Source organism: Mus caroli, unplaced genomic scaffold (assembly GCF_978045245.1).
Source record: "Mus caroli unplaced genomic scaffold, Mus_caroli_1 scaffold_11, whole genome shotgun sequence".
NCBI lineage: Eukaryota > Metazoa > Chordata > Mammalia > Rodentia > Muridae > Mus > Mus caroli.
In genome coordinates, this window is record NW_028227266.1 from 64870903 (window position 1) to 64893247 (window position 22345).

The following is a 22345-nucleotide window of genomic DNA, read 5'->3' on the forward strand; positions in this document are numbered from 1 at the left end:
GGCGTGTTGACTTATAACTTTTGAAGAAGAAGATGAACTGTCTTCTTCAAAGAGAATGTAAGCTCAGCCCCTTCCTGCTATCTCCTCCTCCTCCTCCTCCTCCTCCTCCTCCTCCTCCTTCTTTTTTGAGACAGGGTTTCTCTGTGTAGCCTTGGCTGTCCTGGAACTCACTTTGTAGAGCAGGCTGGCCTCGAACTCAGAGACCCACCTGCCTCTTCCTCCCAAGTGCTGGGATTAAAGGCGTGCACCACCACGCCCGGCTCCTGCTATGTTCTTCCGACTTGTTTTGTCTCACTTATGCCCAGCTTGCTGGTTTCTGGATACCCACATGCTGCTCTCTAGCACCTAAGGACCCACATGGAGCATGGATAGTTACAGTGAATTTGAACCCATCCTGGGCTACATAGTGAGACTGTATTTGGGTAATAACAGTAATGAAAAGTGAGGCATGGCGGTGCATGTCTGTCATCCTGGACCTCAGAGCCTAAAGCAGCGTATATAAAGGAAGTCAAAGATGCCTTGGCTGAAAGGGAAAGTCACACAGCACCCATATTCCCACCCCTGGGAGGCTTTCAGATTCTTTCCTCTCCCCTGTACCATATTCTCTCCTGCCACCGAGAGTACTCTTCCTTTCTCCCACATAAAAGTTCCTTTAGCAAGCTAGGTGTGGTGGCACATGCCTTTAATGTCACTGAACACGGAGGCAAGTGGTCACTATGAGATTGAGACCAGCCTGGTCTATATAGCAAGATCCAGGCTAGCCACGTAAACAGTGGGACACCCCACACTCACACACAGACACACACAGACACACACACACACACCCCACACACACAGATACACCCCCCCCACACACACACCACACACAGAGACACACTCCTTTAGTTTACTAGCTTAGCTGAGTTCTGCCTTTTGGTAGGAATGGATGCAATTAATTGATATTAATGGATACATAACCACTAACCCAACTGTTAGTTATTTGTGGTCTTATGAGTTTTAACACTGGGTCCTCCTCTCCTTTGGTCCCTCCAGTTCAGAACCTACCCCTTAGGGAACCTCTGAGGCTTTCTAGAACTCCCTCTTTGTAGATGATGCCCCCAGAAGGTGTAGGGAAACCTTTGAGGTCAGTGCTAGGTAGGTCCTCCTGCAGCCTATGTGTCTGTCTGGGGATGGGGAAGAGATTTCTTGCTGTCTATCACAGGTGTCCACTGAACACAGGAGGCTATGGTAGAAGGGAGGCCCACCGTAGTACTGTAGTTTTCATACTGCCCTGTGGTATAGACTTAGGGGCTATTCCATATATATGGCCGTGTGCATGTGTGGATGCATGCATATGCGCATAGTGGTCAAGTGACTGTGTTTTCCCCTTTCAACCAAAGCATCTTTACTTTGATCTATTTTGTATATTCTGCTTTGAAATCCAAGTTTTGGGATGCTAGGCATGCACCACCATGCTTGGCTTGCTATCTATCTATCTATCTATCTATCTATCTATCTATCTATCTATCTATCGGATCTCACTATGTAACTCAAGATGGATTCAAATTCACAGTAATCGTCTATGTTCCACATGGAACAGATCCTTATTTGCTTGCTTGTTTGTTTGTTTGCTTGCTTGCTTGTTTGCAAGGGTCTCATAGACCACAGGCTGGCTTTGAACTCACCATGTAGACAAAGTTTGGTTTTAACTTCTGATATTCCTACATTTCCCTCCTAAGTTCTGGGATTATATGCATGTGCCACCATGCCCAGCCTGCAGTACGCATTGTTACAATGTGCCCATAATGGCTTTCTTTCAGAAATTATGACTATGATATAATTACCTGCTTGGAAAAGCTGGCACCCTTTCTTCTCTTAATTCCCTTTGTTGTCTTGGTGGCTTAGATCTTGGGTCTGTTTCCTTCCACACTGGTGTTTCTCAGGCTCTCCTAAGGAATGTGTTAATATTCAGGCGTCCAGGCCTTATCACAGTTTGCCAAATCATAATCCTTAGAGGGCTTATAGTTTTTTAAACAAAATAAGTGTAGGGGCTCATTATGTAGCCCAGGCTTGCCTAGAACGTAAAATGATCCTGCCTCAGCCTCCCGAGTGGTGGGAATGCAGGTGCACGCCATCATCCCTGGCTTCTGCTTTTAATTTTCTTTATTTTTCTGTTCCAGTTTGAATTTGACTGTGTGCTTCCTGTTATGTTTGCTCTATCCTGAGCACATGACCAGGAGGAACTTTAAGGACGACTTACACTGCTATCTACATGGGGTCCACTAGCTCAGGAAGCAAGCATGGGGAGACAGTGACTGTGCACATGGCTAAAGTCAGCACCAGAGGCACTGTAAGGCAAGGTCACTGAAACAGGGGCTAGGGGTGTAGCTTAGCTGGTAGAACACTTGCCTTGCATGAACGAAGCCCTGAATTAGATAGCTACTACTGAATAAACTGGGTACGGTGACACATGCCTGTGACCCCAGCATTTGAGAGGTGGGAGCAGGAAGATGAGAAGTGCCAGGCCATTCTACAGTACATAGCAAGTTGGAGGCCAGCCTGGTCTGCATGAGATCCCATCTCTTAGAATGACAACATGATTCAATCAATTACAGTTATCCCAGTGGCCGTGCTGACTGACTGCAGAGTGGAGGACGTTTCCCACAGGAGTTCAATGGACCCAGCTCACTTCTTCTCCCAAACCATTCCCTCAACCCCACCCTTACATGGATTGGATTTTGTAGATCCACACCCAGACGCCCCATGCCCATAAGCCTAGAGGGCAAGGTGGAGGTAGAAGGACCTGGCCCCAGTCCTCTCAGAAGCCTGCAGATTTCTCTCCACACTCCCCTCCCACACAGCCCTGATTGCCCAGATTGCCAGCAGCAGCCAGAGCCTCTGCCGAGCAGGCAGCTCAAAGCGGCTGTCAAAGCGGCTGTGCCATCTCCTCTGTCATCACCATGGCCAATTAGCGGCTCTCGGGCGCCTCTGGGGCTGCCACTCCCACCTGGCTCCTCTAAGTGTGCTTGGAGTCTGTCTGAGCTTTGGCACTGCCTTCAAGCCTAACTGTCCGGGCACAGGATGGGTACATGTCACACCCAATAATATTTTCCCTCTCTACCTAAACTGAGACCTAAGTGAGCCCTGACCTTTAATGTTGCCTTTCATCTCCTGCTGAGCTTCACCCCCTACCCCACCCCAACCTCCTCTTTGCCACAGTTGCTTTCAGGTGGCTGAGGTAACCCATGTTGGTATCACAAAGCTTAATAAGCTGTCCTCCCAGGGTATGGAGGGCTCAGATGTGGAATGGATCCTGAGGAAAACTGCACAATGGTTCTGTTTTTTTTAGCTGGCAGTGGGGTGCTGGATGAATTTCTTGGTCCTTTGATAGGGAGGGCAACCCCCTCAAAAGTTGTCATGAAGATTAAATGTGTTGATTTCCGTGAGTGCCCTGGGCAGCACCTGACACAAGGAAACATTAAGAATCATAAACGCCTCCAGATTCAGTTTCTCTTCCTATGTAATGAAAAGAACACACTTACCTTGTAGAACAGCAGAGGAAATTTAATACTAGAATTACATGAATGTAAAGTAGGGCACAGCAGCTCATGCCTGTAACCCCAGCACTTGGGAGCTGGAGAGAGGCACGTAAGATCACGGTTATCCTCAGATACATGAGTGAGTTTGAGGCTAACCTGGGCTATGTGAGACCCTATCTCAATAAAAAAAATCCTAAATCTTTAGATGGATTATGTAAGTAAATAGATATATAAGCATAGTGCATGCCAGTCCTGGAGTCTAGAAGACCTATGGTGCTTGGGGAATGGTTTCCGATTGATAAAGCTAAATTTCATGGCTCAGAGCAGACATTTCTATCATGATTGCAGGCTGCCCTTTCCTACCCGTCAATATGCCAGGAAAATTCCCCCTACCCTCAGTGAGAAAGACTCAAGCACAGTCAGTTCCTGGCTGTCACACAAGCCCAGGCTGGCCAGACAGGCACATTCCAGCCTTATCTTGAGCATTAGCAGGTCTAGGCTTCCCTCAGGAGCAGAGGGAGGAGCCAGGTTTCGTCTCAACATGTCTGGACCCAGGACAGCCAAAGGACATACTGTCTCCCTTGGGCCATCTGCTACGATGTTTTCTCCAATTCAGACTTTCTGCCAGAGGCTAGGCCCGCCTGGCATTGCTCTGGGTGATGGACCTGCCTCAGTGGAGACCCAGGGACGTTTCTTGGAAGCCCATCCAGAAGTAGCCAAGATTACTATGACCACGAGGACAACGGGTGGTTTCTCTGTCAGCTCTGCATCCTCCCCATAGCAGCTCTTGCTGTTCAGGAACATTCTGAGGACCAGCATGCTCCTGCTATGGCTGTCAAATCCCGAATGACCCGAATGTGGCTATCGTTCATCATTGTACTTTAGCATCTATAATGCCTACTGAATATCAGCTCAATGGATGGTCTTGAGCGTGGGTACTGGGATACAACAATGAACAAAGGCCTATCCCTTATCCAAAGGGAACCATTAAATACTGGAAGAGGGACTTTACCTGCCCCTCCCCTCAGAAGGTCTCCCTTTGCTGAACTTACTGTCCTTTGTCCTTGAGGACAGGGTTACTGTCTTCCTACCTTAGGCACACAATGGGTACTCCATACGTACAAAGCTAGCTCAGGAGCATGGTCCCAACGCTCTGCCAAACACCTACCTCATCACTCTCAGGCTACTGTCTGCTTTGGGAGGAATTTTCCCATGGACCTCAGATACCAGAAAGAATCAGAGCACTTCAGTCAAAATCCCCTTCCTCTGCAGCCCAGGGATTCTCTGAGCAAGATGGAGCTGAGGTTAGGTCTTGCCATGGGCTAGATGTCAGACCAAGCCTTTCCAGGCACAAATGGAGGGCTAGCAATTCTGCAACCATGCTAAAACCTTTTTTTTGTGCTTAGGAAACATCCCCTCTCCCACTTCAAATAAATGTTTCAAGTCAGGTGTGGTAGAACACACCTGTAAAACCAGCAGAGCCTTAGGCAGAAAGATTGCCATGGCTTTGAGACTAGCCTGGGCTACATGGCATGACCCTGTTTTTGTTTTTGTTTTGTTTTGTTTTTTTAAGTAGAACCAGTACAAACAAACCAACAACCCGAAAGGACGTTGTACAATCTGATATATAAGGCAGGGATGGAGGTGCTTTATATCTAAAAAGGGAGTCAGGTTAGTCGTAGGCCATTGGACTTTGCTGGAAGACCCTGTGCAGATGCCAGTTCTGCCTTCATTTGGCCTTCACATTGCCAGGAGCAGTGGCTTTGAGGAAAGGACTCCGTGTGAGTGCCCAAAGACCTAGTGCTCCCTTAAAGAGGGAAGCCTGGAACGATTCTGCCATCAGAAAGTAAGGGAATATTTGAGCATATTTGATAGGTCTAGTATCAGTAACATGTAAAGAGCTTTTTACAAATAATAAGAAAAACTCAAGGAGCCCAATAGGACAATTAGAGAAATGTCCACCGTCTATTGTTAATAGACAATAAGACTGAGCATGGTGGCACATACTAGAATCTCAGCCGACCTTGGCTGAGTAGCCAGTTCCTATTGCCAGCAACAGCAGCAACACACACACACACACACACACACACACACACACAGAGTAAAAAAAAGATGTGACGTTGTATATATAGCATCATCTTCCTTCTAACATGAGCTGGCTTAGTGGGGCAGGCCTGCAGTTCTGACTTCTCAGGAGGGGATTGAATGCCTGACTGGTGAGTTTATGAGACCATCTCAAGATAAAAAGAGGGAAAAGGGCTGGCTGGGGACATAGCTCAGTGAAGGGCTTCTCTAGCACACGTGAAACCTTAACTTCATCCCCCAGTATCAAGAAAAAGGGAGACGGAGGAGGAAGAAGAGATAGAGGAAGAGGAGGAGGAGGATGATGATGAAGACGATGACTAGAGGGTATTCATTAAAAACAGAAATTCTAAGAGATCAGATCCCCAAATGATAGCACCTCACCTCAGGAAGATAAGATGAAGGGAATATTTAGCTTCCTCCTCCTCTTCCTCCTCCTCCTGTGCTCCCTCTTCCCCTCCCCCTCATCCTCTCCCCTTTCCTCTTCTTCCTCCTTCTCTCTGTCCTCCTTCTCTTCATCTCCCTCCTCCTCTCCCTTCTGCTCTCCATATTTCTCTTCTACTTCATCTCCCTCCTCCTCCTCTTTAAAATAATGAACATGTGGACCAGCAAGCAGGCTCAGCAGACAGAGAGTCACTTGGTACCAAGCTTGGTGACTTAAATTTGATCCCTGGAGCCCAAAAGGAGAAGTGACTGCTGCCAATTGGCCTCTGACTTCCACATACACAGAGACACACTAATGAGTATAATTCTATTTTAAAGATAATAAACTTTTATGAACTTGAAAAATCATGAACATTTTCTTTTTTTAAGAAAATCTGATAGTGAAGTGCCGTGTAACATCATGGGCTGTCTGAGGGGAGCAAGGCCGCCAACCACACTTCCTGCCTCTTTAGAAATAGCATTTTTCTACTTGCTGGCTACATAGCCTTCTTGTACCCGGCGCTGGGATGAACCCAATGAAATGGCAGTCCTTATTCTCTTGGCTTCTCAGAGCTTGTCGAGAGTTGAGGGCTAGAATGAATGTCCAGGTCATTTGCTATCACAGTATTTCTGCCGTTAGAATGCTTCATGTTTGCCTGGACTCATCTTCGTAGATGGCACATGGACATCTCAGAGTGTCAGAGATCTGCTCTGCTGGCCTGAAGCTCTGGTCATCTGCCTCTTGAAATTTAGTTGGCTTATATGATCAGACTCAGCATTCTATGCCCATGATTGAAACCTAGTAGCAGCTTGTGCATCTTTGAATTGTGTTTCTTACTGATCTATACATGTGATGTAGTGACTTGAATCAGAGCATCTTAACAGGATAAAATGGGATGGGGATAGGGACCCAAAAGAGATATTTGGTCCAGCAGGTTATTTTCCGATGACAGAGCTAAAGCCACAAGAGATAAAGCAGCTTGGAATTTTGTGTTAGAGCCAAGATGCCTAATCTGTCTTTGTTCACATGTGGCCTTCACAGTACTTGGTTTTGAGAAGAGGTGACTGCCAAATAATGGGCGTGGAAGCAAACTGAATAGAAACCCCCCAGAGGGGGCTGGAGAGGTGGCTCAGTGGTTAAGAGCACTCACTGCTCTCCAGAGGTCCTGAGTACAATTCCCAGCAACCACATGGTGGCTCACAACCATCTGTAATGGGATCCGATGCCCTGAAGACAGCTACAATGTACTCACATACTAAAATAAATAATTCTTTAGAAAGAAAGAAAGAAAGAAAGAAAGAAAGAAAGAAAGAAAGAAAGAAAGAAAGAAAGAAAGAAAGAAAGAAAGGAAGGAAGAAAGATAGTTCACAGAAATTCTGGGAAATAGCACCTACCCTTAGGTTGCTAACAGTTGAGTTTCAACCAGAATTCCTTGGCCATTAACCCGGCACACAAGGGCGGTGGAGGGGAGAGAATGGTAAGTTGCAGGTAGCCTGTGCTACAGGACAAGAATGTCTTGGGCATTAGCATTCAGTGTACAGGGCTGGGATATAGGTGGATGTGCTTGCACCAGTGACAAAAACTAAAACCAACCAAACAACCAAAATCTCCAGAAGAAAGTGGGTTGTGATCTGAGCACACCGACACACACAGGCACATCTACCCAGTGTGAGTTTTGGGAGTGTAGAACCATTTGTCTCTAAGTAGTTTCTTTACGTGCCCAATGTTTGCCCAAGCTTGTTACTAATTTTTTTTTAAGTCATTAAAATGTGAACATGTTACTCAGAGAAGGGATTAGGTTAACTCTTTGGAGTCTCCTGTCAGATTATATGAAGTGTGGAAGAATTGGAGGGTTTACCAGAGAGCCTGCCTGCATGAGAGGGGAGGGTGTGCAGGTTGGGAGGGAGGTATTCAAGAAGATAAACTGAGTGTGTTAGCATTTAATGAGGGATGACCTTATATTCCACAGCAACAGGCAAAGCATCCTGGATTTTCCATCTTTTCTTTGAAGTCTTTTGCTTTCTTTAAATCTGTCGCTGTTGTTTATGGGGTGGGCTACAGGCCACAGCACACACGTGGGTGTCGGCAGACAACTGTGCAGCAGTTGGTTCTCCTCCTTCCAACGAGGAGATTCTGGGGTTCAAACTCAGGTCACCATGTACACTGAGTCAGCTCATCGGACCTCTGTCCTTTCCATCCTGGACAGCCCGAGCTCACATTTAAGGATCTGTTCTGTATGGGCTAGTCTTTAAACTCTAAGGGAACTTTGAGTGAGGGCTGAGCTAAGTTTTCAATGAAAATACCTCCCTATATAGTCAAGTCTAATGTGGACTGGGCCTATTTTATTTTAGGACTTGTGTCTGTGCCTCTCCCCTCACTCCCCCTTCCACTCCCCCACCCCCGTTCATTTGACAGCTGCGTGAAAATGTGCTTATGGTTCAAAATCAGTAACCATCCCTCAGAGCCACTTGGCTCTGCTCAACAATTCCTTCCTTTTTGTGCTTTAGGAATTTTTTTTTTCTGACAGGAAAAAAAAAAAAAAAAGACAGAGGAAGGAAATTCATCTGTAGGGCCAGAGAATTAAATGAGCTAACCCATGAAAGCAGCTGCCACAGACCTGCACAGAACAGCATCTGTGACTGGGGACTAGGGACTGGGGACATTTTGTAGGTCATGCTTAAGTTCCCTGGAGATTTCTAATTCCTGATCCTTGTCTTGCACATATTTCTTATTCCTTAAAAAAAAAAAAAAAAAAAAAAAAAAGATTTACCTGGGCAGTGGTGGCACATGCCTTTAATCCCAGCACTTAGGAGGCAGAGGCAGGTGGATTTCTGAGTTTGAGGACAGCCTGGTCTACAGAGTGAGTTCCAGGACTGCTAGGGCTTCACAGAGAAACCCTGTCTTGAAAAATAAAAAAATAAAATAAAAGATTTATTTTAGTATTTATTTATGTGTATGTACGAGTGAATGTAGGTGTCCATAGTGGCTGGAAGAGAGCATCAGACCTCCCCACCCCACCCCCGTGGAGCTCAAGTTACAGGTAGCTGTGAGCTGCCCATTGTGGGTGGTAGGAACGAAACGTGAGTCCACTGGAAGAGCAGTATTCCTTTTAACTGCTAAGCCAAGCCATCTCTCCTGCCCCACGTTTCTTTCTCTTGGCCCTGAGTTTGCCTTGGTGAGCATGCTTCTTAAAAGGCTAGATGATTTGGGAGAGCCTCAGTGTGTTCTACTTCTCTTGTGTTCATTTGCATCTGGAAACTCCCTTGAGATCATCTACATTCATGCTTCTGGGTTTAAGAGGCACTTCTCAAACTGGGTTCCCAGGAGCTTTGGGGTTCCACAGAGCCTCTAAAGAGGAGGCTTCGTAGGTGTGGGGGTGGTAGATGGGTGGGCTCAGAGTGTTCCCCCCAACAAAGAAACATGGTGTCTTATCTGTTTTACCTGTTGTACTCTGTGAAGTATTTGCCTGAGAGAGGCATCTCCACACCCAAATAAATGTGAAAGCCATTGTCAAGAGCCTAGAACTGTCTAAGCCATGTGGCCCAGGACAGGGAAAACATTCCTTAGGCAGAAGAAAAGCCCTGTTTGAATGGCTGTGGGCCCTCTTCCATTTACAAGTTCCCTCTTGGCTGCTGTTTCTGTTTTCCCTGATACCCCCACCTGCTGTAGGTGGGTGCTGCACCCTCCCTGTCTCCCTCCTGACTCATCCACCTGGCTTTGGGCAAAGCTATGCTCCCTCCTTTATCTCTCACCTGCTTCCTGCTCTGACTTCTGACAATATTGTGTTCCTTTAATGTACTTTGCCTTCTTGACTATATGGTTTCCTGCCTGCCTTGACTTAGATACCAGTGTCCTGAAGTATTCTCTGTCTTTCTGGGTGTCCTGTCCCACCAGAGGAACCTTGCTTTTCAATGGCCTTCCAGCACCATTTACTTTGAAGCTGAGGTTGGGGTTCATCGGGGTTAAGTCAAGTTCCTGAACCCACCGTGATTGGGAAATGGAGCTATGGTGATTCAGTGGCTACAGGGAAATGGGGATTTGCACCCACGGAAGCTTGCCTTACCTGGAACTTTCAGATTCCTTTCATTCACATTACAATGTGGTAAAACTGCAACATTCCTGTCTGTGTTAGGTACGAAGAAACGGAGGGGGAGACTTACATGATTGGCTAAACTCAGCAAAACTGGAAATAGACCCTGGGTCTTTGGACTCTAAATTCTGAATTTGAGTGGTTGTAGTTTATAGACTTACATATATAAGATTAGAAACAGGTTAGTGGCTACAGCAGTGTGGGGACACACACACACACACACACACACACACAGTTTTTTCAGTACTGGCCATTGAACCCTGAACATGGGGCATGCTAGACAAGTACTCTATCACTGACCCATAGCCTCAGCCAAGAGATTTCATGGGAGTAGCGTGGCTGGAGGGCGGTTATGGGAGATAAGGAAAGGGCCTCCGTGTGGGGCAGCCACAGAGGCCCAGCGTTGGAACCTAGCCAGGTAGAGTGCAAAGAGGCCTCAGAAACGTCATCTCCAGAGTGGCTGTGCACCCCTTATAATTTGGCTGATCCAGTTCCTGGGGACTGTAAGTTGACCTGCTCCTGTCTCCGAGACTGCACTGGCTGAAGGTCCTATTCCCTCTCTTGGGCTGCACCTGGTGTCCCTTGAGTGGAAGTTTCAAAGCACTGCTTTTGCCCTATGGCCCTGAATGACTGCTGGGTAATTCCAGAGGAACTGTGGCCCATTGTTCTGCAGGGTGAGAAAAGGAACTGCGGTAATGGCTGAGGGGAAGCAGGAGGAAGAACCCTCTGTCGGGGTGATGTTCTTAGGACCTTAAGATTCAGTCATCTCTCTCTGCCCCTGCTCCACCTGATAAACTGGTGGCTTTGGGGCACTCACTTCATGGATGCCGGAGAGCTGATTGAGAAGGAGAATGAGTTAGACCCACTGTTCATAGGATGCACAAAACTTCAGCACCTGGCCTCTGGGAGTTGATAGAACAGGTCTGGCTGATCGTGGCTTAGGCGAGAGGAGGGAGTTTGTGGGCAGTGGGAGCACTTACCCTTGCTGCAGGCGTGGCTTAAGGGTTGAGTTGTCTTTCGAGAATTTAACATCAACAATAAAATTTAGTTAAAAAAAAAAGTCACCCTGCCTTTTATCATCTCTGCATGCTGGCAGTGTTAGACAAATCAGGTCTGAGACTGTAGCTCAGCGGTAGGGTGCTTGCTTAGCATGAGTGAGGCCCTGGATTTGATCCTCAGTACTGCAAACCAAACCTTCCCTCTGGGGTGGGCCCTCTCCCCACTGCTTGGCACCCCTTAGCAGGCTTAGTTACCTTGAGAACCCTGAAGCTGGAGTCGAGAGACAAGGACTTGTGTTTATACCGCTTTACCCAACTGCCAAGGTGCTTACCCACCTTTTTTAATCCTTAGTATTCTTTAGGACATACATTTAGTTATTGATGTACTCTGTGTGTGTGTGTGTGTGTGTGTGTGTGTGTGCTACTGCACAACACATGTGGAGAGACAACCTGCAGGAATTGGTTCTTTCTTTCCATTATTTGGATCTCAGGGATCAAGTGCAGCCAATGAGGCTTGGTGACAAGTGAGGGACAAATGAGGACATGGCCTCTCTAGGATATAACTGAGAAGGTTTATTGTAGCTATGAGGGAGAGCACAGCCAGAGGCCTCTGGGGGGTCCCAGGCTGAACCCAGTCATGAGAGGTGGGGCAGGGAGAGGGAGAAAAGAGAGGAGGGGGAACAAGCAGAGCTCCTGGGAACCAGGAGACTGAGAGACTGCATAGCCAGAATGTGGCTGGGGTAATATAGGGGTCAGAGGCTGGAGGAAGGGAGCCAGAACCAGCCCTTGGGAGGGAGAGGATTAGGATGGGAGAAAGATGAGGGGTGATATGGGAGAAGCCACAGGTACTGAGTGAGATGTGTCTGTGTGTGTGTCTTTGAGAACTAACAGCCTGCACCTTTACCCATTGAGCCACCTCTTTGACCCCCTCCCCCCGTTTTTATTTATTCTTACTGTGTGTATATGAGGCGTGTGATGGACATGTGTGTCAGAGGACACACTGTTGAGTCAGTTCTCTTCTTCCACATATCTTTGGGTTCTAGGGTTCCAGGGATCTAATCACAAATCATAAAGCCTGCACGGGCAGTATTTTATTCTTTGAACCATCTTTCAGGCTCCCCCAATATTCTGGTCTAGAAAATGGAATCAAGATCGTGTCTTCAAGTATTAAAAAAAAAGAAGAATATTAAATAAAATAATAATAAATAAGTAATAATTAAATTATACTTATATATTTTAAGTATACTTAAATACCTATAATTATAAAAGCCTACAGTAGAAATTAACCTTTATAGAGAACAGCTGCACATGTAACAGTACCCACATAACTTTATGAATCTATCTCTTGGTATGATATTTGGGTCATCTGGGATTATTCTCTCTTGGCAGTGCAGAGTCTGAGAGGGTTGAGTCAGGCTTTTTCATGTGGTGTTGGATATTGGGCTGGGACATTACCAAACCTTGAGATGCCATCTAAAAATATACTTCTTTTAATGGGGTTCCTAGGCAGATAACAGGGAAACCTTGTGAGGTGCAACCAGGCCCAGCCAAGTTCTATAGCTAGGCCTATCTGTTGGTGACCTGCTCTGCCCTAACAGGTGTGGAGTGTTTGGGGAGCTGAGCCCTCTGCCTGAGAAGAGGGTTGGCTGAGCAAGGATGGCAGCTACTCTCTCCCTGCATCTTACACTGAGTGGCTCTGTCCTAACTTAGAGGAGCCCTTGCTATTTGCCCTTCACCCCCATATCCTACCTTGGTTTCTTTCTTGCTTGCTTGCTTTCTTGCTTGCTTGCTTTCTTGCTTGCTTGCTTGCTTTCAGATTTATTTATTTGTTTGTTTGTTTATTTAGTATGTGTACACTGTAGCTGTCTTCAGACACTCCAGAAGAGGGCATCAGATTTTGTTACGGGTGGTTGTGAGCCACCACATGGTTGCTGGGATTTGAACTCAGGACCTTTGGAAGAGCAGTTGGTGCTCTTAACCACTGAGCCATCTCACCAGCCCCCTAACTTGGTTTCTTGTGTACTGTGAGGACCTCAGCTTCTGGCCGTAGAGCCTTCGTGGGGCAAAGTCCTGTAGCTGTTTTCACCTACTCTTGAGTCTACAGGTGCCCTCTGATGGGTAGAATAAGATTATCTCTGATTCTGCTTTTATGCATGTGCAGTGATCATGGAATAGCCCACTATGCTTGTGAACTGCTAAAGCCTAGAGTGATTTCCTCTCCTGTCTCTTCTACACACACACACACACACACACACACACACACACACACACACCCCACAAACACAGAGGGTTGTGGGTTCTTTTTTTTTTTTTTTTTAAGAATTTCAATGGCTAGGGGATGTAGCTCAGTGGCAGAGTGCATACTTTGCATGTATGAGTTACCTGGGTGAAATCTCCAGTATCTCCACTCTTTACCCAGGTGGGGGTGGCCTATGCATTTTTTCCCAGCACTGGGGAGACAAAGGCAGGATCTCTGAGTTTGAGTCCAACCTGGTCTACAGAGTGACATCTAGGACAGCCAGGACTATTACACCAAGAAACCCACCATGTCTCAAAAAAAGAGAAAAAAAAATCACTGAAGTATTTACATCATTTCTCACCTCTCTAACTCCTCCCATTCCCCTCCCCCACACTGTTCATCAGTATATTGACCAGTTTGTATAAAGCCAGAAAATATGAGCCAGGTGTGGTGATGTATGAGAGGCAGATGGATCTTTGTGAGTTTGAAGCCAGCCTGGTCTACAGAGTGAGATCCAGGACAGCCAGGGCTACACAGAGAAACCCTGTCTCAACAAACCAAACCAAAACCAAACCAAACCAAACCAAAACAAGGCCAGCAGCTTGACTACTGATACCTATAAAGGCAGTAGAAGCAGGCTCTTTCACAGGGGATCCTAAAAAACCTATGCCTCTGTTTTGATAGTTGGTTACTATCACAGCAGTCAAAGGAGAGCTGTTCTAAGTCAGCTATCTAAGAGATAACCCAGCTATCTAAGAGATACCTAAGATATCTAAGATATCTAAGAGATAGCCCAGCTAACTAAGAGAGCCACCAAGGGGCTGAGCACAGGGGTGCCTGTATTCGGGAAACTAGGGCACAGGGATCATGAGATTACAACCTGTCTGAGCCATATAGTCAGGCTCTATATCAAAAAACAAAACCAGAATAAGATAAAAAATTAAGTATCTTCATCTCCAGGTCATAGACCAGACCTAACTCAGAATCTCTGGACTTGAAATCTAGACCTCCTTCATTTAAAAATTCCCCAGGGGCCTCTAGAATGCTGCCAAGGTTGAGCCCTACTGCTCTTCCATCAAAAGAGTCAACTAATTGTTTAGAGTATTCCCACATCTGGGTGTACACTGGCATCAGGGGGAAGGGTGCTTTTAAAATTACACTGATTCCCTGGCCGTGCATTCCAGACCATTTGAAGCAGTGACTTCCAGCCCTAGGTATCTCTTCGTCAGCCCTCATCTATGCCAGCTGTTCCTACGGACGGTGAGCCAAGGGTTCAAATGTTTCCTTTACAACTGTCTAACAGTGAATCATGACTCGCATTTCATAGGTCAGGAAAAGGATGTTCAGAGCAGGTAGTGGCCTGACCCGCATGACCAGGCAAAGAAGTCCCTGAAGCAGGTCTGTCTAACCTTGAAACCTTTCCCAGTTTTCCAGACCCCAGTCATTGCATCCTGGGCCAAGTGGAAAGTTTTCTCTGTTCTTCCCCCAAACAGCTAAAGGCAAGGAAGGGGAAGGTAGCCTGAGACTGTGGCTCTCTTTCTGGCTGCTCCCAAAGCCTGAGCTGAGGCCCCTTCAGGAGAGACGAAAGGCCCCAAGATGACTCCAGTTGCCTGGTGTTTAGCTTGGTCCTAGTCTGCTACTTTTGAAATGCTTCTTTTTGGAGGGAGAGAGAGTAAGCCTGCCTTACTCGCTTCTCATTTGCACCCCCTTCTCCCGGAGAAACCAAGAGGCAAAAGCAAACACTCACTTTATGAGAACTTAAGGGATTTTTCAGCCATGTGGTAGAAAGATGTCTCCATTCCCCTCATAAGACCAAGGAGATGGATGTCAAGGTGACCGGACGCTTTTAGCTTTGCTTTGTGACTTTGTGTTCCCAGGTCTTTGCATAGTGTGGCTTGAAGCTGGGCGCTGGGGGATTTGGGTGTCAAACCTGCTCCTGTGCCACCACCTGCATGTATACAACTTAAAGGCCTTGAGGTTTCACTTTCTCCATCTATCTACTTATTGAGGATTGTGGGGGGACAGTTAGTGGAACCCAGAAATGGGAGGTCTGCCAGCAGCCCTTGAGGTACCAGAAGGAAAGGAATATTTGGCCCTGATGCTAAGACTCAGGCCACCTGGGACCAAAAGCTTTGTCAAGTGTTTGCTGGCACCTGTTCAGGGACCTTATGTCCCCAACACTTAGAGTGGCTCCAAGTGGCCATCTGTGTTAGAGATCACATTGAATGTGCTCACTCTGGCCTTCTTCCACCTGTGCCAGCCCCCAGTGTGTGGACAGCTCAGAGCCAATACTTAGAGCCCGGATAGCTGAAACTTTAGAGTTAGTGGTCCACGTAATATAAATTTGACCCCAAGCCTAGCTCCTAGGGACCTCCCGCTTGGGGGTGGGGGCTCCCTCTGCACCTGTTGCCTCTGCCTTTGTCCCCTGTTATTTACCATCCAGCACAGGGTACATGCTCGGACAGTGTTGAGTGAAGGGCAAAGGTGGAGGGATGAATGAATTTGTTTTTGGCGACATCTCTCAAGTGCCTGCTATGACAGGCTGTTTAGCTCTCGGCTATCTGCTTGCTTGCTCGGCTTCATTTCGTTTGTGTCAGCCAGTTCATTTAGAAGATCATCTCTTTGAAGAACATTCTAAAAATAGGATGCTTTAAATGCGAGGCCATTTTCCAAGGTTGGAACAAATGCCCAGAGTTTCTCACAAGTGTAACTTTTACACCAGATCCACTAAGTGCGTGCATCGGGGCTCTTGATCCACCAGGCCCCTTATTAAGCCGTTATCAGATTAAGAACTCTTTCTGAGCTACTCAGGCATTTGGGGGATGGTGGAACAATATGGGACAAAACGGAGGCTGAGAGGGAGGACCTCAGAGTTAGGTAAGGAGGGGACACTAGCAGTCACTAGGGATTTATGTCTGTCCCAGCTCACAGCCTGAATTGAGATGGAGAGGTATAAGGCTGCACTCAGCGCACTTAGGGAAGCTGGCTCAGGGCTGCTTGGATCACCATTTCATGGCCCTTGTCTCAAAGAGCTTGAGCCAGGTCATGTCTCCAGTAACAACCTGAGAAATTGTGTGGGCGGCTGGCTTTGATGTCCAGTTCTGTTGTTAATTCAGTTATGAGTCACTTCACCTCTCTTTATGCCCTAGTTTGCAAATTTTACAACTCCCTGTTCACACTATGATGATGATGATAATTAACCTTGCCAAGTGGCCTTTACCCCACCCCACCCCCACCCCCATCCCAATCAGGAGCCTCACCAGACCAGCCTGTTTTTATGGATGTTGTGACTTTAACTGGTACTATAGACCTGGGTTCTAGATGAGTCTTCACAAGGACAAGGCCATGTCAACCTAACCAAGTTAACACTTCCCAGGGCTTTATATGCTGGGAACAACAACATTAACATCCTTCTTAGTAAAATGTGAAGATCCAGTAGGAATAGAAAGGAATTCAGTCCCTGCTCTACTTGAGGCACTCACTGTCAGCCGGGCAGGGCCACTGGCCTGTGACACACCTTTGTCTTGGTAAAGTAACCTGCTGATTGTCTTGGTAGCTGGCCATGAGGGCCACTTCTCCAGTGTCTACACCTTACTTCTCTGTGTCTGCGTCCCCGCAGTGGCCAGTTTGCCATCGTGAAGAAGTGCCGGGAGAAGAGCACGGGGCTGGAGTATGCAGCTAAGTTCATCAAGAAGAGGCAGAGCCGGGCCAGCCGTCGGGGCGTGTGCCGGGAGGAAATCGAGCGGGAGGTGAGCATCCTGCGGCAGGTGCTGCACCCCAACATCATCACGCTGCACGACGTCTATGAGAACCGCACCGACGTGGTGCTCATCCTTGAGCTGTGAGTGGGGCGCCGGGACCCATGACGTGGGGGAACGGGGTGTAGGGCACCAGGACTCATGACATGGAGAAGCGGGGTGTAGGGTACTGGGACCGGTGAAGTCGGGAAGCGGGGCGGGCAACCAGACCGGGCCCAGAGAAGATGCAGTCAGCTGTAGATAGTTTCCTTTTGCCTCCCTTATCCTCAGCCTTTGTCTGAAATGAAGCTGATGGAGGGGGTGAACATGCTAAGTAGCAAGGGTAACAAATAATGACCTAACTCTTGCTTTCATTAGATTTTGGAGATCAAAGAGAAGAAACCACTGGACCATCTCACCGGTCCATTTAAAGAGCCTAGCTATACCCCTGTATTTGCAAGGTGCCATATTTGTCATCTTGCTCTGTCCTGCTTAAAGCAGTCTCACTAACTCAGAGAGGTATCTATGTTCACTCTGTTCACCTTATTTCACCCTCATAGGGATATAGTCATGGAGACTCTTAGCATACCCATTTTACAGATGAGAACACCAAGAAGGTCAACATCCCATAGCTGGGAAATAGCAAGGCTGAGACTGCCATCTACACAGCCTCACACGTGAGGTGCAGCCTTGGATGGCTGAGAAGGACTTCACAGTGGCTGGTGGAATTTAGTGACACCAAGACTCCAGCTTGGTTAACCATCTGATGTCCCTGAGCTAGTGAAGCCTGGTCGGTAGTAGGGTCTGAGTCAGGCTGTGGCACAAGTCACCATAGCTTCATCCAGCCTACTGATCAGCAAGAGTCCAGGACAGGAGTGTTCTGAGCCTCATAACGTCTAGTAAACACCTGCCAATCCACAGAGGAGTGGGGTGTTTGTCTCAGTATTTCTTGATTTTGTGACTGTGGGCAAGTCACCCAAGAACCAGGGAGTATCCTATACCTACCTCCAGATTGAACGGACAACCTGATGTTTGAGACTTACCTATACCTTGGAAGATGTAACTAGTTAATTTAGAGAATTTACATCCTCTTGAATTTGATTCTTGCATTATCAACCTCTGTGTTTAACTGCATAGAATTGCCAATAATCCCCTCTTCTCTAGGGCCCGATGTCCTCTCGTTTCATCTATGGACCCCTTTGCAAAATGAACTAGTTACTGCCTGTGTCTCCCTGACCAAGACAGGAGTCTGATGAAGGCCTTCCTCTTCTTCCCCAGAGATGATAAGTCATGTGTACACTCTAAGGCTAAGGATCACTGGTTAGCATCCTGATTCCCAGCAGACAATGATAAGTCCATCTTCCTGGGAAGTCCAGAGTCACTTCTTTAAATGTTTATTATTATCCCCTTCTCCCACAAAAAAAAAAAAAAAACATAAAAACAAACACAAACAAAAAACCAAAACCCCACAGGAATTAGGAAAGGCATCTGTAACCCTCCAGCCCAAACAGTTACTTGTGATTCTCTGTGGTTTCTCTCAATCCTTATCACTTTGTATATAATTTTACAATTTCCTGTTCCACTTTTTTCTCCAACTAACAAAATTCCATATATAGCTGCTTTTCTATTTAAATAACTATATCATGTTTCATTAAATTACACATCAGTGCTTCTCTATTGCTGGACATATGCTTACAATTTTCCACCTTTTATCCTTTCCAAACTTTACTGCTAGAACTCTTTCTTCCCAATGGTCTGCCTCTTTTCTTTTGAATTAGTTATTTCAGCTGACTCTCCAGGAGTGGAGGATTAAGTTAAAGGTGGGCAGTTATAGGTTCTTGGTGACTTTACTTCCAAAGGATGCTGGGACAGGACAGTGTTTCTATTTGCCTTCAGCCTTGGCATCCGTGGAACATCTGTTTTAAAACACATGTCTTGCTGGGCGGTGGTGACGCATGCCTTTGATCCCAGCACTTGGGAGACAGAGGCAGGCGGATTTCTGAGTTCGAGGCCAGCCTGGTCTACAGAATGAGTTCCAGGACAGCCAGAGCTACACAGAGAAACTCTGTCTCGAAAGAAAAAAAAAGTATCTTTCTTTATTCATCTTTATAGTTACAAATCAGTATCTTGTCATTTTAATTGGCATTTGTTTGTTTGTTTGTTTGTTTTGGGGGGGGAGTTCAAGACAGGGTTTCTCTGTGTAGCCCTGGCTGTCCTGGAACTCACTCTGTAGACCAGGCTGGCCTTGAACTCAGAAATCTGCCTGCCTCTGCCTGCTAATTGGTGTTTCTTTAACTTCTGGGAAAATGATCCATTCCCATATGTTTGTGGAAGCCCAGCATTTGGGGTACGATGTGCTTCTGCTTTGTCTCCAGCTCTCCCAGTAGGGCTCGTGACCAGCCTGAACTTATATACTGTCATCTTGTGAGTGCAGGTGCACCATGGGTAATATCAGTCCCCACACAGGTGTTCCCAGGACTTGCTATGTTTGTCGAGTTCTAGCTGTCCACGGTTTCTGTCTCCTTTACTTCCAGGTTGCTGAATTGTGCTTGGCATGTCTGGCAGAGGAATACTAAGGGTTTATGAAATTAGAAAAGAGCCAAGTTTGTAAAGACCACGCTCAGACCATGCTTGCTGGGCTCTAAGGAGGACTTCCCAGAGGAGGAGGACTTTCCAGGAGAGGAAGACTTCCAATGGGAGAAGGACCCCCTGGGGAGGGGTTCCTAAGGGAGCAATTCAGAAGTTTTTTCTTGGACTTGGTGACTCTTGTTGGGCTCATCAGAAGTTCTTAGCATTTGGGTCCTCTCTGGACAGCAGGTTAGCCCAGTGGTTAGACATAAGTGTTAGTGTCCACTTATTCATTTGCAGAATTTAACTATCTATTTGTTGGTATTTTTCTCAGACAGCATCTCACTGTATCCAGGCTGCTCTAGACCACGTGACACTCCTAGTGAGGCCTATTCAGTGGTGAGATGACAGATGTATGGGGTTTATAGATGTGTGTGACCACATGTATATAATGTGTGCATGCATATGTATATTCAGTATACGCACATGTGTGTGTGTGTGGAGGCCTGAGGAAGACATCAGTGTCCTGCAATACTTATTCCTTGAGATAGGATCTCTCCTTGGATCTGGAGCTGGACCAGCAGCCAGCAGACCCCACTGATTCTCCCGTTCCTGCCTCCCACAGTGTTAGGCTTACTGCTGTGCTTGACAACACACAGCTTTTCACATGGGTGCTGAGGATTTGAACTCGGTTCCTGGTGTCTACAGAACAATTGCTCTTATCCACAGAGCCATCTCCCCAGCCCCTCACTTGCAGTTTTGATGGGTGAATTGACTCTGGTCTCAGGGCACTCTCTAGCAGCTGTTGTCCGGTTTGATGCTCCCATTAGTTTCTACTGAAGAGGCCAGTAGCAGAAGACATGCCCTGCCCAACTCCTGTTCCTTTCAGCTGTCTTTATCCCATCTCTGGCCTTCTTAGAAGCACCTGTTTCTGGTCATAGTGATTAAAGGGGGGATTAGGAAAGATTTTGCTGTCTGTATAACTTGATTTCCATGTAGCCCTAAGACTATATTAAAAAAATCTCGATAGCTGGACTCATGCCATATGTGGAGAATGCCCCTTTGTAGCCTCCTGGACTCCAGGATTGCAGAGAGCAGTGCCCTGGCAGGGGCTCCTAGGTGATGCTGATACTTCCTAGGCCCAGCAGCTGTGACAACATTATTGCTCCATCATTGCCTGTGCAGGTCATTTATATACACGATGCCAGAAGAACTCTGGAAAGCATTTCGCCAGGCGTACCAACGTTGACCCTCAGAACACTATTACAGAAGAGAAGAGACCCGACTCTAACTTAGCCTTTGCTGGAGGGGTTTGATTTGCACTGTGAGCTGAGAGAATCCTGGAAGGAGATGGAAAATGACCCATGACAGAGGTTTTAGAACTGAGAGGCTCTTGGTAAAAACTGTTTCCAGGCTTGTAGAGACAGCATGGCAAGCTTCTACCGTTGAATTCTATTCTCTTTATGTGTGTGGGGGTAAATCTACCATGTGCATGCAGTGCCCACAGAGGCTGGAAGATGGCTTCTGATCTCTGGGAACTGGAGGCATAGACAGTTGTGAGCTGCCATATGAGACCAGGGAAACAAGCTCATGTCCTTTCGAAGAACAGCCTGGGTTTTTTTTTTTGTTTGTTTTTGTTTTTTTGGGTTTTTTTTTTTTGTTTGTTTGTTTTAACTGCTGAGCTATCTCTCTAGCCCACATCAGTGTTTTAATTTATTTCCATTTTAAAATGGTTTTGTTTGATTTGTTTTGTTTTGAGACAGGGTGTCTTGTAGCCTTGGCAGCTCTTAAACTCTCCATGTAGACAAGGTTGGCCATGATCTACTGATCTTCCTGTCTCTACCTCCCGAGTCCTGGAATTACAAATGTGTGCCATCACATTGAGTTTATGAAGCAGAATCAAACCTATGCTCCCTGTATGCTAGGCAAGCATCGTATTCATTGAGTCACCAAACTTCTACTGAGTGGCTTTTGCACACGAGATGTTTCAGAAGCAAACTAGTCTATGTGGAGAGAGATCTGGTGGAGCCTGATGAGACGGAGGCTGTCAGCACAGGGGCAGTGTCTGCGTGGCTTTGACGGAGACACTTGAGCTACGTGATGTGGAGAGAGCAGGGAGAAAGGAGCTCGTGGAGGGCTTGCAGTCAGGTGATGTGGCTTTAAAACCTGGTTCTATCACTCATGAGCTGTGTTAAGGGGGAGCCACTTGCTCTCTTTAGCTCTCAGTTTTATTCTTTTTTTTTTTTTTTTTTTTCGAGACAGGGTTTCTCTGTATAGCTCTGGCTGTCCTGGAACTCACTTTGTAGACCAGGCTGGCCTCGAACTCAGAAATCCGCCTGCCTCTGCCTCCCGAGTGCTGGGATTAAAGGCGTGCGCCACCACGCCCGGCTCTCAGTTTTATTCTAAATGGAGAGAAGAAGAAACCTGCATTCCTCCAGGTAGATGTGAGGGTCAAGTGAGAAAATAGTCTGGAAGGCATATTGTAGGAATGGTGAACTTTAAATAAAACTTTATTTGAGACCTGCTCCAGCACGGCACCCCTGCAGGGACACTGTACCTAGGACTTATCAAGGACTTGTCAAGGCCTCCCAGCGCCGAGTCAGCCCAAAGGCGGCCAAGAAGTCTCTCTCTTGTTTCAAGAAGAAAAGCTGACACCCAGGAACTTGCACACAGCCCATCCTGAGGTTAA

At 46.8% G+C, this 22345-nt stretch overlaps 1 protein-coding gene across 1 annotated transcript in view; it reads left to right on the forward strand.

Moving 5' to 3' along the window:
- Positions 1-22345, forward strand: part of Dapk2 (death associated protein kinase 2) — a 113188-nt gene that overhangs the window by 46315 nt on the left and 44528 nt on the right. Inside the window, exon 3 of the mRNA XM_021172263.2 lies at positions 16971-17192. Within this exon, the coding sequence (XP_021027922.1) occupies positions 16971-17192 (222 nt within the window). The remainder of the gene's footprint in view (positions 1-16970; positions 17193-22345) is intronic.